The sequence below is a fragment of the Vombatus ursinus genome, unplaced genomic scaffold (assembly GCF_900497805.2).
Source record: "Vombatus ursinus unplaced genomic scaffold, bare-nosed wombat genome assembly UNPS02014973.1, whole genome shotgun sequence".
In the NCBI taxonomy this organism is placed as follows: Eukaryota; Metazoa; Chordata; class Mammalia; order Diprotodontia; family Vombatidae; genus Vombatus; species Vombatus ursinus.
Window position 1 is genome coordinate 13,745,406 of NW_020954751.1, and position 17,348 is coordinate 13,762,753.

Genomic DNA, 17,348 nt, shown 5'->3' on the forward strand with positions numbered 1-17,348 from the left:
AATCTGCATGTGGATGAAGACTTACCTTAAAATAACTGAAATCAAAAATAATGTCTCCATATTTCTGTTGATCAGCACGGTCTTTTAACCTGAAAACACTGGGAATGAACTCAGAAAGCCTTAAAAGTTCAGCAATGATGGCATTGCCACAGGACACAATCCTCAGACATGCCTGTCCACAGAGGTTGTTTTCAGCAAGAAAATCCAACATTGTAAAGATGGCCAGCTGACCCTTGGCAGGGCACTGGAAATGGTCTGGTCTTTTGCAGTTATGACCTACACATCATCTGGATTTCTTACAAATGAGGTGCTCCATTAAAGTACCTGATTAAAAATGCATAAAAATCAATAATATTCCAGTAGAAACGTCGGAAGGCACAAAAAGAAAGTCTGACATCTTCCTCCAAAATGCTGTTTTGAATGACTGATAGTATTCTTTGTATCCAGAGATCTGAATTGGGACATAAGGCCATATGTAAGTGCTAAATCAAATCAAGTAACAAGTAACTATTTAGTACCTGCTCTTTAATTTTAAAAAGTGTATACTCTGTGTAATGCATTGTGATTGGCTCAGAAAGAGATACAGATAAATAATAAATACTGCATCACCTCACAAGCTCACAGTCTAACTGAATAAGAGAATCACAGAATCTCAGAAATGGAAGATAACCTAAGAGGCCAACTAGTATAACACATATCTAAAGAAGAATCCCATCTACAATTTAGCGGCAACAAATAGTTGCATCTCGTCTCTGTTTAAGAACCTGTAGTAATGAGGAAGCCATTATCTCCCAGGCCAGTCCTCTTTACTACTGAACAGTTGAAATAATTGCTAAACATCCGTACTACCTTCAACAGAAACAACTGCCAGTTATACTACACTTCAAGTTTTAAAAAGACATGTACCCAGATACAAATAATGCAAAATGAAACGTAAGAGCAAAAGGTGCTAAGAATCAGATTTTTTTTAATGGCAATTTACAAATTAATTAATTAATGGTGGGTACTCTATTAAAACTTGGTCTGATAACCAACAACTGGACGTACTACTTGAGAAACTGAATATGGTTATTCTCATTACAAAGGAAACCGGAAGACAAAAGAAAGTTATCATTAAATGAATGGATGACTCACAGTTTCTCCTTGGGGAAAGAAAGAAAGGCATGGAAGGAGCTGGTTTTTATTTTGTGTCTACAGGCAACGAGAAACATTATGTCATGGAAAATTTGGTCATCTATTACAGTACTTTCAATAAACATTTACAAGAAGACCACCATGGAGATAACTGTACAGAAAGTCTACAGTGAACTTGAAAAGTTCATTCCTTCAAATTAAATCAGCATATACTTCCACACCCTGTGATTTTAATGCAAGGGTGAATTGTTTTGGCGAATGGTTTGGTGAATGGTTAAAAAATCTTGGAAAAGATAGTTCGGGACCAAGCCTTTGGTAACCCAAAAGCTTCCAGGCTACATGGAAGCCATTTGCCAATACAGCTCATGAATATTTTCCTCAAGGAAAGAGTGAAGGGGTGCTAGGCTGGGTGAGGACCAAAGAACATCACAAAAATAATAGTGATTCTACTTTAATGGAAAGGAAATTACAGGTTATTGATGTTAGAGTAATTTCTGAATCAGCTGTTTGTACATAGTTGGACTACTTACTTGCTAGAGCAAAAACCAAAATCAATACTAAATTAGAAAAATAAACATGAGAAGATAATGGTGTGCAGCTGAGACAATTCTAAGTTGGACTTTTTAAGCAAGTTGCTGACAATGAAAAATGGGAAATGGATACAAGGACATGCAATGACAAAGTATGATCATTTTCCAAGTAGTGTACCAACATATATCAATTGCCACAATGAACACTTAGAGAGCTTAGAAACTGCTTCTGTGAGAAGCAGTGGGAAAGAATGTTTACAGAAATCTTCCTGAGGACTGAACAAAGCCATATTATCTCAAAGGCATTTGAGGATTAAGTTGGAAGATAAAAACAAACAGATAAAAAGTAGAAAAGACCTGTAAAACTTTTTGTAAAAAAGTCTTTTCATTATCACAGTCCCTGGTACTTTTTAAAAGTAGAAAAATACTCTAAAGAAAAGAAAGACGAGAAGAGGCAACTGGTGTCTGAGCCTGAAGTCAGGAAGACCTGAACTCAAATCCAGCCTCAGGCACTTCATATATATGTGACCCCTGCTCAGAAAGTCACTTATGCTCTCTGTCTCAGTTTCCTCATATGTAAAATGGAGCCACTAACTGCATCCGCCACTCCCCTCCCCCAGGTTAAGTTCACATGAGATATTTGTAAAAAGTGCTTAGCACAGTAGTGATGCAAATATAAATGCTTATTCCCTCCCTTTTTCCAACTGTCTCAAACAACAGCAGTTGTTGAACTGAGTTGAATTATTATTCTACAGCAGCGCACATCTTTACAGTCACACAATTGACTGAAATGTAGGAAGAATATGGATTTCACTATGCTTGTTCACTATTTTAAAAAAACTGATATGATAGAAAAAAATGTTGCCTTGAAAGCTCTCCTACAACATGGCTCCCATGCACATGTCAAAATCACGTAAGATTCCTTGAAAGATAGAGATAATTTGGTTTGATGTCTTTCTGATCATATCAAAATAGGCATAAAACAAGGAGATTCATATTTGTCAACGGTTATTGCCACTGATATGCAAGACATGTGGCTTAGACTGCAAATGAAAGGATTCCTTATAGACAGTGAAGCCCTATAGATGCCTCTGTTCATAAATGGCCTCATGATGATTACATCAAATCTTGGTATACTGATACTGCAGAATCTCCTTAAGAAGCCCTAGAGTTCTTAAAAGAATTGACCTAATTGTGCAGGTGGGAATAGCCAATGGGATAAAGAACACCTGTGTTCCAAACTATGCTATGCAGTAGGACACACAACTTGTGGAGCCAGACTATCCTGGAAAGATACTGTAGATGGACAATGAATGGAGTCTAGAATTGAAGATGAGGACAGTGGGCTGGACTGCCTTTTACAAACTGCAATGTTTTTTAATGACCAAAACTTTCCCCAGAATTAAAGGCTCATCTTTTTTTTTTTTAACATAATTACTCTGTAGGACAGCTACATGGTACAGTGGATGGAATACTGGGCCTAGAGTCAGAAAGATCTGAGTTCAAATCCTCTTTCATATACTTAATAGCTGTACTTAATTTATCATTTAAATGATAAATACTTAATCTTTTAACCTCAGCTCCCTCAACTTAATGTTGTTGTTCGGTTGTGTCTGACTCTTTGTGACCCCATTTGGGTTTTTTTTTGGCAAAGACACTGGAGTGCCCAGAAAGTTATAGGTCATTCAAAAGGCAATGGAGAAGTACAGCATGTGCACGAATAACCTCTCAATAGGCTGTCACATATTACTAATAATGGGCAAAACAAATGTGCAACAGCATAGGAGAAACAATGTAGCAGATATAATCACAAAGATGTATGAGTAGAAGAGGAAGTCAGGTAGTTGTATTTAGTAAGCGCAGGCTAACTTATGGAAGGCCTGTATGCTCCACATGTATCCATCTCACAACATTGAGGGATTTCTCCTTCTAGGACAATTATATGCAATCTCTTCACATGTATCCATCTCACAATGTTAAGGGATTTCTCCTTCTAAGACAACTGTATGCAATCTCTTCCTCTCTACTGGTTTCTTCCTTGTTCCATAAAAATAGACCCAAATCATCCTCACTTGTCAACCCTCACTAGACCCTACCACCCCCTCTAGCTTTCAACTCATATCTCTTCTGAGCCAAATTCCTGGAAAATGCTTTCTGGGCTCAGTGACTCCATTTCCTCTCTCCCTTTCTCTTCTAAAACCTCTCCAACTGACCTCATCTTTCTACTGAAACTGTTGTCTCCAAAGTTAACCCATGATCTTTTCACTGCCAAATCCAGCTCACTGTCTCATCACTCCTCTCCCTTGGCTCTCCTCCTATCTGTCAGAACATTCCTTCCTAGTTTCCTTTGCTGTATCTTCATCCCTGTCAACCTCCCTAACTGAGGGTGCACTGCAAGGCTTAGTCCTAGGCTCTCTTCTCTTTTTACTCTCTCATTGGATGATTAATTAGCAAGCATTTATTAAGCACCTACTCTTTCTCTGACACTATGTTAGGTCCTGGAGCTACAAATACAAAGACTAAAATAATTCTTACTCTCAAGGCAGCTTAGGTTTTAGTGAATGGTGACTTCATCAGCTCCTACAGAGTCAATTATCATACTTATGCAGATGACTATCCAGTTTAGCTCCATCTCTTGAGCTCCAGTCATGCGTTATGAACTGCCTAATGGACATTTTGAACAGGATGACCCATCCTGGACAACGCAACTCTCAACACGTTTAAAGCAGAACTTATTGTTTTCCCCAAATTCTACCTTCTTCTGAACTTCTCTATTACTCTACTGAGGCAATCAACATGCTTCTAGACATCTAGGGCCATGACTGATGTCACCTCCTCAGTCTCACTCAATCTAACTATCCAATCAGCAGCTGAATCTTGTCACTTTTATTTACACCGTATTTCTCAAATACGTCTTCTCTCCACTCACTCAGGTACCACCTTAATTCAGGCCTTTAGCAACATCAATTCTCCCTGGACTACAGCAATCTACAGCAATAGCTTCCTATTTGGTCTCTCCGCCCCAAGTCTCTCCTCACTCCAATCTGTTCTCCAGAGCAGCCAAAGTGATTTTCCTAAATTACAGATCTGCTCCCTCTCTCACCACACAATAAACTCCAGTGGTTCCCTATTACCTTGAAGATTAAGTACAAATTCTTCTCTTTGTTATTTAAAACTCTCAGCAACCTTCACCCTCCCTATCTTCCCAGTCTTACTACACATTATTGTTCTCCATGAATAATGGCCTCTTTGCTATTCCACACACATAGCACTCCACCCCCCATTTCCAGGTCTTTGCATTAGCAGTCACCCAGTCACACCTGCTTCTTAGAATTCCTAGTTTTCTTCAAGATTCAGTTCAAGGCACATAGCAAGTGGCTTTTCCCAGTCTACTCAGTTGTTAATGTCTTCTTCTCTAAGGTTATCTCATAATCTATTCTGTATTTTCTATTTTCCTATATTTCTGCATGTCTCTTTAGAATGTAAGCTCCATGAATGCTAGTATTGCTTTTGCTTTATCCCGAGCATATTAAGTGCTTCCTCTGATGCCCCTCTTCTCTCCTCTGACAATGCCAACACTCTGGTGCAGGCCCTCATCCCCTCATTCCTAGACCACTGCAATAGCCTGCTGGTGGGGTTGCCTGCTTCAAGTCTCTCCTCACTCCAATCCTACCTTCATTCAGCCACCAAAATGATTTTCCTAACGGGTAGGTTTGACCATAGCACCCTCTTACTTAACAAACCCCAGAGGCTTCCTATCACCTCCAGGAGCAAATATAAAATCCTCTGTCCGGCATTCAGAGCCCTTCAGATTCTAGCACCCTCCTACTTTTCCAGTCTTCTTACACTTTATTCATACTCTTTGATCCAGTGGCCTCTGGGCTCTTCCACAAACAGGACTCTCTGGGCTCTAGGCATTTTCTGTGGCTGTCCCTCATGCCTGGAATGCTTTCCCTTCTTTCTCATCTCTTCCTACTGGCTTCCATGGCTTTTTTCAAGTCTCATCTTCTACAGGAAGCCTTTCCCAAACCCGAGTTCTAGTTTCTTTCCTCTCTTAATTATTTCCTATTTATCCTGTATACAGTATGTTTGTACACATCTGTTTGTTGTCTCCCTGATTGTTTTATTTTTTTTTTAATTTTTTTTAAGGCAATTGGGATTAAGTGACTTGCCCAGGGTGACACAGCTAGAAAGTGTCAAGTGTCTGGTCTGAGGCCAGATTTGAACTCAGGTCCTCCTGACTTCAGGGACTGTGCTCTATCCATCCCTGATTGTTTTATGAGGTCCTTGGGGATCGCATTTGTTGAGTCTTTTCAGCTGTGTCTGACTCTTCGTGACCCCATTTGGAGTTTTCTTGGGAAAGATACTGAAGTGGGTTGCCATTTCCTTCTCCAGCTTTTACTGATGAGGAGACTGAAACAAACAGGGTTAAGTGACTTTCCCAGAGTCACATGGCTAATTTGGTGTCTGAGGCCAGATTTGAACTCAGAAAGATGAATCTTCCTGACTCCAGGCCAGACACTCTATCCACTGTGTCATCTAGCTTCCCTCCATGAAGGTAGAAACTGTCTTTTGCCTCTTTTTCTATTCCCAGAACTTAGCATAATGCCTGGCATGTAGTTGATTAGTAATTAATTTATCTGCTGTGGTTAGAATTTGTCAGGAAGTTGTGAGCTTCTTTCAATTCTGATGTTGATAGCTTCTTACTAATTTTTTTGCAGATGAAAGAACTTAAAATAAAAACTGATGTGTAACAGCAACTTATTTACGTTATAACAATTTACACTGTTCCTGTATATTTCTGTCACAGATATTTCCTATGTAACCAATGTACTGAATTTCCACAACTAAGCATTTATTTATTCAAATCAGTTATCCAAATCCTCATTATTAGTTGAGAACCTAGTCTGGAAGAGGCTACTGAGACTCCTAAAGGGCTGTATTTAGGATTTTCTTTAAAGATGACAAATTACTCTGCAACGTCCCCACAAACACAGATAATTTTATAAGGGATTAAAAAATTTTAGTGTCTTCTGAGCTTAAGTTCAGTCTAACACTAAGGGGGAGCAATAATGTTCTGCCTGTTTGCTAAGGATGGGGAATAACCCCAATGATTAGTTTCTTAAATTCTAGAAGAAATCTTTATAGTTATATTTATGATAATTGGAATGCAAAAATGCTGCTGAACGAAGGCTGCAAAAAAAAAAAATCACCCAGTTGTTCTGACTGAGTCCACAACAAATTTCTGTTTCATAACCTCAACTGAGTCCTCACTGTTGCCAGGCAATCTTACTATATCTCCCTTATGAACTCACACTCCACAGAGGCTCTTACAAACCTTTCTATCCCTCCACAAACCTCCCATGGCTTCCCTTCACCCCACTCTCTCATCTGAGAATCTTGCCTCATATTTCGTAGAAAAAATTGAGGACATTTTCTCCCCTCTTCCTCATCTCTTATCAGGTGCCTTCAGCCACCATCTCCTCCATCACCCTTGTCTCACACAATGAAGAGCTCATACCCCTTAACAAGGCTAAGCCTTCTACTTGTTCAAGTGATCCCATTCCATCCCATCTCGACCAAGAGACTGTCCCCGATGTCATCCGCATTTTCACTTATTTTCAATCTCATCCTCTCTACTGGTTCATTTCCTGCTGCCTAGAAATGTGCCCACGTTTCCCTATCCCCATCCTTCCATCCCTAAAATATATCATTTTATATCTCTTCTGCCTTTTGTAGCTTAACTCCTCAAAAAGGCCTTCTACAAAAGGTGTCTCCACTTTCTCTCCTTTCACTCTCTTCTTAACACCCTTACAATTTGGGGTTCCAACTTTATCATTCCACCAAAAGTGATCTCTCCAAATGATTACTAATGATCTCTTAGTTGCCAAATCCATTGATTTTTTCTCAATCACTCTCTGCAGCTTTTGATACTGTTGATCCCTTTCTATTGCACAATAACTCTCTTCTCTCTAGGTTTTCAAGACACCACTCTCTCCTGGTTTTTCTTTTACCTATCTGCCCACTCCTCTGTATCCTGGCAGTGCTCACTAACCACAGGTGTCCCTAGCTTGGGCCCTCTTTTCTTCTCCCTCTATATTACTTCACTTGGTGATCTCAACAGTTTCCATGGATTTAATTACCATATTTATGCTGATGATTCTCAAAACTACCTTCCTGCCCTAGTCTCTCTACTGACTTCCAATCTTGAGTCTCCAACTGCCTTTCAGACATTTCAAACTGGATGTGTAGTAAACATCTTAAATCCAACATATTCAAAACAGAACCCACTATCCCCCCCCCACCCCTGGCCTCCTACCTTCCTTATTACTATTGAGGGCAATACCACCCTCCTAGTCCCTCAGGTTCACAACCCAGGAGTCATTCTGGATCCTCACTATCTCTCACCCCTCTGGCACTTTAGCGCAGGGCCTCATCACCTCAGACCTGGATTCTGAATTAGCCTGTTGGCAGGTCTGCCTGTCTCAAGCCTGTGCCCTCCAATCCATTCTTCATTCAGACACTAAAGTGATTTTCCTAAAACAAAGGTGTGATCATGTTACTCACCCCCACTCCCCTCAATAAACTCCAGTGGCTTCCTATTGACCCTAGAGGCAAATACAAAATGCTGTTTGGCATTCAAAGCTCTTCATAGCCTAGCCATCTCCTATCTTTTCAGATTTCTTACACCTTACTCTCTTACACATACTCTCTGACCCAGGGACACTGGACTCCTGGCTATTCCACAGACAGGACATTCGATTTTCTTGGTTCAGAGCATTTTCTCTGGCTGTGCCTTATGCCTGTATTGCTTTCCATTCTGACTACTGACCTCCCTGGCTTCCTTTTAAGTCCCAACTAAAATTTCACTTTCTACAGGAAGCCTTTCCCAAATCCCCTCAATTCTAGTGCTTTCCTGTTCTCAATTATTTCCTACTTATCTTATTTATGAAGCTTGCTTTGTATATGTTTGCATGTTGACTCTTCCATTATATTGTAAGCTCTTTGAGGGCAGGGACTGTCTTTTGCCTCCTTTTGTGTCTCTATTGTTTAGCACCGTACCTGCAACATATTAGGTACTTAACAAATGTTTACTGATTTATAATATGATTTAGTGGAAATAGTATGGGATTTAGAGTCAGAAAATTTGCATTTCAATTTTGTCTGTAATATTTACTACCTTAGGGACCATGAAAAAGTCACATTTGTCACTTTAACTTATACCTCTACAAGACTGTTTTCCTATCTGTAAAGTAAAAAGGACTGAACTAAATGATCCCTAAAGTTCATTTCAGCTTTAAATGCTATGATCCTAAGTATCCCTCAATCTACAAGTTTTTCCTAAGTCCCAAAAAAGGATAAAAAAAGGTTTCGTTTATGAATTGGCATGTTGTCCAATAATTTTTGGGGCGGGAAATACTAGAAAGAATTTGATTACTTCAAAGAATGAAAGAAGGACTCATAACACCTCTCCATAAGCAAGCTTAGTAATGTTAAACAGCCTTTGGAAAAACCCTTTATTTTATCTTATCTTGGAACCTTACTTACATTTACACTTACACATACCCCTAAAAACAAACCTTGCTTCTGCAGTATAACAACAAAAGAGCTACCAAAGGGGAGCATCAAACTTGGAAAAAGAGATATCTCTGTAGTTAGGTACCTGGTTATACCATAACCTTCATAAAAGTTTAGTACTTTGTCAAGTCTCCAAGTCTGTATTTCCTATCTTTGGGCCTCATTTTCTTCAATCTGAATTTACGACTCGGAAATACCCCAGTTTAGAGTATGAAGCTTAGGATTTAGAGCTGAAAGGGGTTTTAGAATAATCTAGTAAGTAATTTTCATTTTATAAACCAGGAAACTGAGGCCCAGGAAAGTGAAATGACTTGCACACTCAGGAAATAGCAGAAAACAGACTCCAAAAGCAGGGCTCGCGCTATATCATCATGACCCTCTTGTGGAGATCTCTAAGGTTCCCTCACTTTCTAACCTTCAGTCATGCACGCAAGGGGACAGGGAGTGACTTGGGCAGGGGCTACGCTCTACTTCTTCCCTCGCCCTTCGTCATCGAGCATCTTTTCTTCTCCATGGTCACTCTTTCCCAGGGTCTCAAGCCTAAGTCCTCGGTCCCAGGTACCACCAGCCCCTGGGGAGCAGGCGGGCTCCCTTCCCAGCTCCTCCCGCCTGGACAGTCCCTCCCCGTCCCCTCAGATCGCGGACCCGACTCTCCCTCAGTCACCTGTCACCGGGCCAGGCCCCGCTCCGGGGCCGGGGTCTGTCTCTGCTCGTCACGGTCTGGGGAGGGGCAGGAGAAGCGGTGGGGGGGTCCGCGCCCTCCTCGCCCGTCACGGCAGGCGGCCAGTGCCTGACAATCTCCCCTCGGACCCCCACCCCAACCGAAGGACCCGACCGACCCCCTTCCCCAGCCTCTGAGCGGCTCCGGCTGTCACATGACTAGAATTGGATGGAACAGGGTGGAGCGCGGAGGCGGGACCAGGGAGGATCACGTGAACAATCACAGCGAGGAGGAAAGGGAGGAGGCGAGCGCCGCCGTAAGACTAACCTGTGGGTTCATCGGTGCCTAGTGATGACGCGTGACTAGCGCCTGGTGATGACGCGTGATGGGCGCCAGTTCCGCGCCGGTCGCTATAGGGATCGGAGAGAGGCGGGATTCGGGGTTTGGGAAGTGTCCGCTGAGGCTTCTGACTGGCGCGGGTCTGAGTCTGGGCCGGGCGGCCAGGTAAGAGGCCCGGGGCGGGGGGCGGCGGGAAAGGATCTGTTGACCTGTGAATTGTCTCCTTCGGGGAAGACCGTGAAGGGACTGACCTGAACCCGATTCCGTTTTTATCATGGTTTGTTAAATGCGTAACTTGTGACGGAAGCCTGGAGGGAGACCCTCTAGTCCAAACCCTTCATTGTACAGGTGAGGAAACTGAGGCTCAGAAAGCGGCACGGATTTGCTCGAGGTCACACAGTCATCAAGTATTAATAGTCAGCATTTAGGTCGCTTTCAGGTTTTTTAACAGTTTATCTTAATAGTCTTTAATTTTAAAAAATGAACATAAAAATCTTTCCCACACTGAGCAAATAAAAAAAAAACCTGAAAAATGAAACCCTTGCTGCGTAGTGCAGCAAGACAAATTCCCATGTTGGCCATCTCTGACAGTGTATGTTTGTTCTTTCTGCATTTTAAGTTAATCACCGGCTCTGTCAGGATCTGACTGACATGTTTCATCTTCATTCTTTTGGACTTGTGGTTTATCATTGCATTGATCAAAGTTCTGAAGTCTTTCAGAGTGTATTTCTCTATAAAACTTATCGTTTTATAAATGGTTCTAGTTCTGCTGACTTTATTCTTTCCATTTTTCTCTGTATTAGTCTGTTTCATCATTTCTCTATGGCACAATAACATTCCATGCTTTTAGGGTTGCAAAACACTTTACAAATATACTATTTTATCCTCCCAACAGTGTTGGTAGGTGTTATTATTATCCTCATTTTGCAGATGTGGAGACTGAGACAGGCAGAAGTTAAGGAACTTGCCCAGAATCACACAGTTAATTAATAGTATCTGAGGTATGATTTGATCTCAGCTTCTCTTTTTCTGGCTGTCTGTCTTTCTCCTCTTTTCTCTCTTGTTTTCTCTTCCCTCCACTTCCTTTGAGCGTGTGTGTGTGTGTGTGTGTGTGTGTGTGTGTTTTGGGGGGAGAGGAATATTTGTTTCCAAAGGTATAATTAGACATGCAAATTTACACCCTTAACACTGTGGAGGCATAATCCCACTCCCTTTTACACCACCTTATTCTGGGGAGGGAAAGGTATCAGGTTCATAGTTTAGCTTGGTTCCCATAAAGCGGAGTCCCAATTCCAAGTCCAAAACTTGCCTTGGATTCAAGTGCCAGGCAATTTGGCTTCTCCTGTCTTCCTTGCCTGCCTGGCTGGCTGGCTGATCTATGCTGCTTGGAACCCTAACTGCAGGTGGGCCATGACTCAAACTCTTAGGGCTAGTGGGGATCACATCCTGCACGTGAAACAGAGAAGAAGGAGCAACACAGAACAGAAACAAATACTTTTAAGACCCATTTCCCAGAGCCTGGGTAAAAGAAGGAACTGGGGAAAGAAGTCCTTTCCTGTCTTACTGGGTCAGTTTATGGCATGAGTGTTGTGGATAAACAGATTTTTGTCTCAGAATGGATTTGTATTTCTGGACCATGACTTATAATACAGAAATGATCATCTGATCAGGGATGGCTTGTACCTAATAAGGGCTAGTAGAAATGTGTTTTCCTGTATTCTTGTAAATTTAATCATATGGACCTTAAACTGAAAAAGAAAGGGAAAGAAAGGATAAAATTATAGATGGTATATGTATCAAGGTCGTTATTACATTGTGTAGCTATAACGAAAAACTTAGCAGTTGAGATAACCAGAAATTCACAATAGAAAAAAATCTAAGAAAGGAACTAGTAACAAAGTTCTGGACCTAGGCATCTGTTTCCATAAATTATAAGAAATAAGATGAATTAGAACTTCTAGTGGAAGGAGGCAAATTTGACTTCCCAAGTATCATTGAGATTTTATTTAATGAGTCCTGTAGAAGTGTATACCTTATTAAAAAAAAGAACAGGATAAATAAAAGGAAATAGAAAAATTAAGAAAAAATACTCAAATGAATAAATCCATCAACCCAGAGGTAAAAGAAGTATGATAGAAAAAAATGTGATGTTTACATCAATGGAAACATGCAATATTGTCTTCAGAGTAAACTATAGACCATCTGAACTGAAGAAGAAATAGATGAATTCAGGAAACAGATCCCAAGCCATGACATATTCATGGGGGTTGAGGTTTAGTTACTCAGAGGGCTTGTGGAGTATTCTCTCTGCCAGAAGTAGAACAACTAATAATTTCTTGACTTAATGACATTTTCATCCTTTGAAAGGGTGGAGAAACCAAAAAACAAACAAAAACTTCTCTTCTGGTTCTGCTTCACATAAGGAAAGAAAACCTGGTAGCTGAGATGGAAGTGATGAGACACTTGTGGGAAGTGACCATCCACCTTAGAATTTGTAATAGTGAAGAAGAAGCTGGGAATAGTTTGATGTGCAACCTTGGTTTCGGTAGGCCTTCATGGCCTAAAATTTCCTTAGGAAATCTAGACCGGTTGGAATGGGAAACTCAAAGATATTTGAAGATATGAAGAGAAGAAATTCCAATGAATGGAAAGAATTATCATTAATAAATTTTAATATATTGGTAAATGGAATATAATAATGGATAAAAAATAATTATTCATTTAGGCTTAGTGGGCCTTATCAGGAATGCTGGATAATTAAATATTGGAAAAAATTCAATCATGAAAATTATATAATTATATTAATAAAGAGACAAAATGCTTTTGAGACTACATATGTATGTGTGTATTTGTATACATATGTATGGATTTTTTTTAACACCTAGAAAAGGTTTAAGAAGGTTTTTCATTATTTTCATTATTTTTCATCTGTAAAATGAGTAGGTTAAAATGTGTCCTTTGAGGTCCCTTCTAGTTCTAGATTTATGATCATGTGATCCTTTGTTGTTTTTGAGTCGTTTTTTTCAGTAGTGACCTACTCTGTGACCCCATTTGGGGTTTTCTTGGCAAAGATACTGGAATGGCCATTTCTTTGTCCAGCTCATTTTACAATGAAGAACCAAGGCATAATGGGTTAAGTGACTTGCCCAGGGTCACACAGCTAGTTTAAATGTCTGAGGCTGGATTTTAACTCAGGAAGATGAGTCTTCCTGTCTCCATGCCTGGTGTTCTATCTACTGTACCACCTAGCTGCCCATGATCCTTAGATGTTATTTGATTGATTTCTCTGAATCATGATTCAGAGTATTCTCCAACAATCAAGAAAGCCCAGGTAGACTATCTTATAAGCATGATTTTAACCTTGCCAGAGTTACCCTTTCCCATACAGCTCTGATAACCCACATTTGCCTGTCCGTAGAGTTGGTTTATTTGTTATGAGAACTGTTACTCTATATTTAAAATTATAGTTACAGTTTAAAAAAACTGACTGGTATTAACAGTTTCAATTTGTGGAGTCTTTTGAGCATTCACCTTTCATTCCTTGCTCACTACTCATCATCTCCTGACTCTGAATTTTCACTACCTAATTCCTGGAATTCTCTCTCTCCTTGTCTCTGACTTCTGGCTTCCTTGAGTTCACAACTAAGATCTCACCTCCTACAGAAAGCCTTTTCTTTCTATACTACTTCTCTTGATGATCTCATTAGCTCCTTTGGATTTAATGATGAAATGTACTTATCCTGCCTTAACCTCTCACGTCTTGTGCCTTTTATCTCGTGCTGGGTGCAACATGTCCCCTGAGGAAAGGCTAAGGGAAGGGGCTAGGCCAGATGTCTTCCATCAGCACAGAAAATCTACTACTTCCTGCTGCTACCTCATAGCCAGCCTTCTCCGGTGAGAAGACATCAGACAATAGCAGCACTTACACCCTGAGCTATCCAGCTCCTGCTGGGTACGTTGTGTCCTCTGAGGAAAGGCTTCTAGGAGCCAGGTCGAGCATCTTCCACTTGCCTCAGAGCAACCACTTCTATCTGTACCATTGCAAGGCATCTTTTACCTTCTGCTGCCAGACCAGTCTCCCAGATAGGACACGGACAACCTCCAGTGAAAAGAAGAGCAACCCTCTCTTTGACTGTAGGCCTTCCATATCCTGCTGTACCTGTTCTTTGAAGCTAGAGGAGGGGTGTCCTCCACCCAGTGATGAACGTTCTCCCATCCCCCTCAACCCTCTCACCCGAGAGTTTCATCCTAACACTTCCACTGTGCCCACTGGAATGCCTGTTCCATAAGCAACAAGCTTCCTTTCATCTTAAATCTATTCTTCTCCCACTCTTTCCATCTATTAGTTCTTAATGAAACCTGGTTTCCCCCAGATTACACAGCCTCACCCTTTCCAGTACTGTTTGTCCTTTTATCTATTCTTCTCAGTTTACTGATCAAGGCAGGGGAGTTGAAATACTCCTTGTTCTGTATTACCATTTCTAGGTTTTCCCTCTTCCTCTTACCTTTCAGGGAACTATTGTTATTCATATGTACCACCAAATCAAAATCCTGGTAGCTGTCATCTAGAAGGCTATCCCCCATCACTCTCTTTCCTTCCTCAGTGAATTTGGTACGTGACTCACAGTTTTTCTCTGCTCCCCAACTTTTGCCCTAACACTAAGGGACTTGTACATTGATTCTTCCTCAAATACCCTAACCACTCAGTTCCTCAACTTGCTCACCCATGAACTCCTCCACCCCACCTCAGCAACAAACAAAAGATGGGCATATCCTTCATCTTGTCATCACCCACAAATGTACCACCTCCATGTTCAAGAACTCAGAAATCCCCTTATCTGACCATAATCTATTGACTTTTACCTTGCCCTCTGTCTTCCCTTACAGTCCCTGATCCCCTCAGTTCTCTCCCAGGCCATCTCCCCTGCACTATTCACTCTCTCCTCTTCTTTCCACCTTGACTCCTGGTGAACCAGTTCAACTCTACACTCTCCTCCTCATATTGCCAATTATATCCAGCCTTAAACCACTCCCACTATTTGTCACCTTTGCTCTTACACACGTGCTGCTGAATGAAGGTGGAGTAAGTCATGCAACTGGGTTCACCTGTGTCCACTACAAATTTATGTTACCTAACCTCAATTGGACCCTTACTGCTCCTAGGCAATCCTACTATGCCTCCCTTATCAACTCACTATCCCACTCTCTACAGCAGCTCTTCCAAACCTTTTCATCCCTTCTTAAACTTCCCATGGCTCCCCCTACCTCCACTCTCTCACCTGAGAACCTTGCCTGATATTTTGCAGGAAAAATTGATGCCATTTGCTGTGAACTACCTCTTTTTCCTTTTTCCACATCTCCTGTCATTCAGGTGCCTTGTGCTACTTTCTCCTTCTTCACCTCTGTCTCACATGATGAACTGGCCTGACTCCTTACAAAGTCTAACCCCTCTCCTTATTCGAGTGATCCCATTTTGTCATCCCTACTCTTTCATTTATTTTCAGTTTTTACCCCTCTGTTGGCTCATTTCCTACTGTCTACCAACATGACCATGTCTCCCTTATCCTGAAAAAACCCACTTGACCCGTTCATTGCCACTAAGAATGATCTTATATTTCTTCTGCCTTTTGTTGCTAAACTCAGAAATGCCATTTACAGTTGGTGTCTCCACTTTCTCTCCACTCATTCTCTCTGTAACCTCTTAGAACCTGACTTTTAATTTTATCATTCCACTGAGACTGCCTCTTTAGTTAGTCATTATCTCTTAGTTGACAAATCTATTGACCTTTTCTCAGTTCTCATTCTCCTTGATCTTTCTGCAGCCTTTGATGCTGTTGATCCTTTTCTTATCCTTTATGCTCTCCTCTCTCTAGGTTTCCAAGACAACATTCTCCCAGCTTTCTTCCACTCTATCTGACCAGTTCCTTTGCTAGATCCTTTTTTACATCATGCCCTCTAATTGTTGGTGTCCCTCAGGACTCTGTCCTGGGCCCTCTTCTCTTCTCCTTCTATACTACTTCACTTCTATACTACTTCCTGTAGATTTAATTACCATGTCAATGCTGATGATTTTTTTTTTCTGATTTTGAATTTTTTTCAATGTTTATTCCATTTTCCAATGTTTTATTTTTTCCATTTTATTTGAATATTTTATTTTTTCAAATTTCAAATTACGTGTAAAGACAATGTGTACAATGTGTACAATGTTCTCACTCTTAAGTCTGCCTTTCCTACCCTAGTTTCTCTGCTGACCTCTAATATAGCATTTCCAACTGCAGTTTAGATATCTCAGACTTGATTGTCCACTAGATATCTTAAACTCATGTCCAGAACAGAAATCATTGTCTTTTCCCCAAACCCTCTCCACTTTTTACCTTCCCTGTTACTGTTGAGAGCAATATCATCCTCTCAGTTTCTCAGGCTCATGACCTAAGAGTCATCCTGTATTCTTCACTCTCTCTCTAACCTTTCATATGTAATCATATCCAAATAAGCCAAGGCCTATTGATTTCACCCTTGCAATATCTCTTAATACACCCCCTTCTCTTTCCTGACACTGCCACCACTTTGATTCATCATCGCATGCCTGGACTATTACAATCATCTGCAGGTGAATCTGCATGCCTCAGGTCTCTTTCCAGTCTAATTTATCCTCCGTTTAGCCACTAAAGGGATTTTCCTAAAGCACAGGTCCAACCTTGTCAACACCCTATTCAATACACTGCAGTGACTCCTTCTCACCTCCAGGATCAAATACAAGTGCTCCATTTGGCATTCATAGCCTCCATTTCCTTTTCCAGTTTTCTTACAATTACTCCCCAACACATGCTCTTTGATAGATTAGCCTCCTAACTATTTCATGATAAAGACATTTCATCTGTTGGTTCTAGGCCTTTTTTTTTAGCTGTCCCTAAGCCTTGAGTGCTCTTGTCATCTCTTCCAACTAGCCTCCATGGTTTCCTTCAAGTTCCAAGTAAAATCCCATTTTCTATAGGAAGTCTTGCCCAACCTCTCTTAATTAATAGTGCTTTCCTTATTATTTATTTCCTATTTATCCTGTATATGTCTTGCTTGTACATATCTCTCCCATTAGATTGTGAGCTCCT

The 17,348-nt window shown here is 40.8% G+C and overlaps 2 protein-coding genes across 3 annotated transcripts in view; one reads left to right on the forward strand and one right to left on the reverse strand.

Moving 5' to 3' along the window:
• Nucleotides 1–10,076, reverse strand: part of LOC114030638 (WASH complex subunit 5) — a 69,608-nt gene extending 59,532 nt beyond the window's left edge. Inside the window, exons 1-2 of one of the 2 annotated variants that reach the window (XM_027845488.1) lie at nucleotides 9,907–10,076; nucleotides 26–324 (exon numbers count right to left, since the gene is read on the reverse strand). In XM_027845488.1, coding sequence (XP_027701289.1) covers nucleotides 26–211 — 186 coding nt within the window. In that variant the 5' untranslated portion in view covers nucleotides 212–324; nucleotides 9,907–10,076. Of the gene's footprint in view, nucleotides 1–25; nucleotides 452–9,906 lie in introns of both variants that reach the window. The other variant, XM_027845489.1, reaches the window with a different exon arrangement.
• Nucleotides 10,077–10,275: 199 nt separating this feature from the next.
• The window catches only part of LOC114030641 (E3 SUMO-protein ligase NSE2-like), a 259,588-nt gene continuing 252,515 nt past the window's right edge, over nucleotides 10,276–17,348 (forward strand). The window contains exon 1 of the mRNA XM_027845490.1: nucleotides 10,276–10,407. The gene's annotated coding sequence lies outside the window, so the exon portion shown is untranslated. The remainder of the gene's footprint in view (nucleotides 10,408–17,348) is intronic.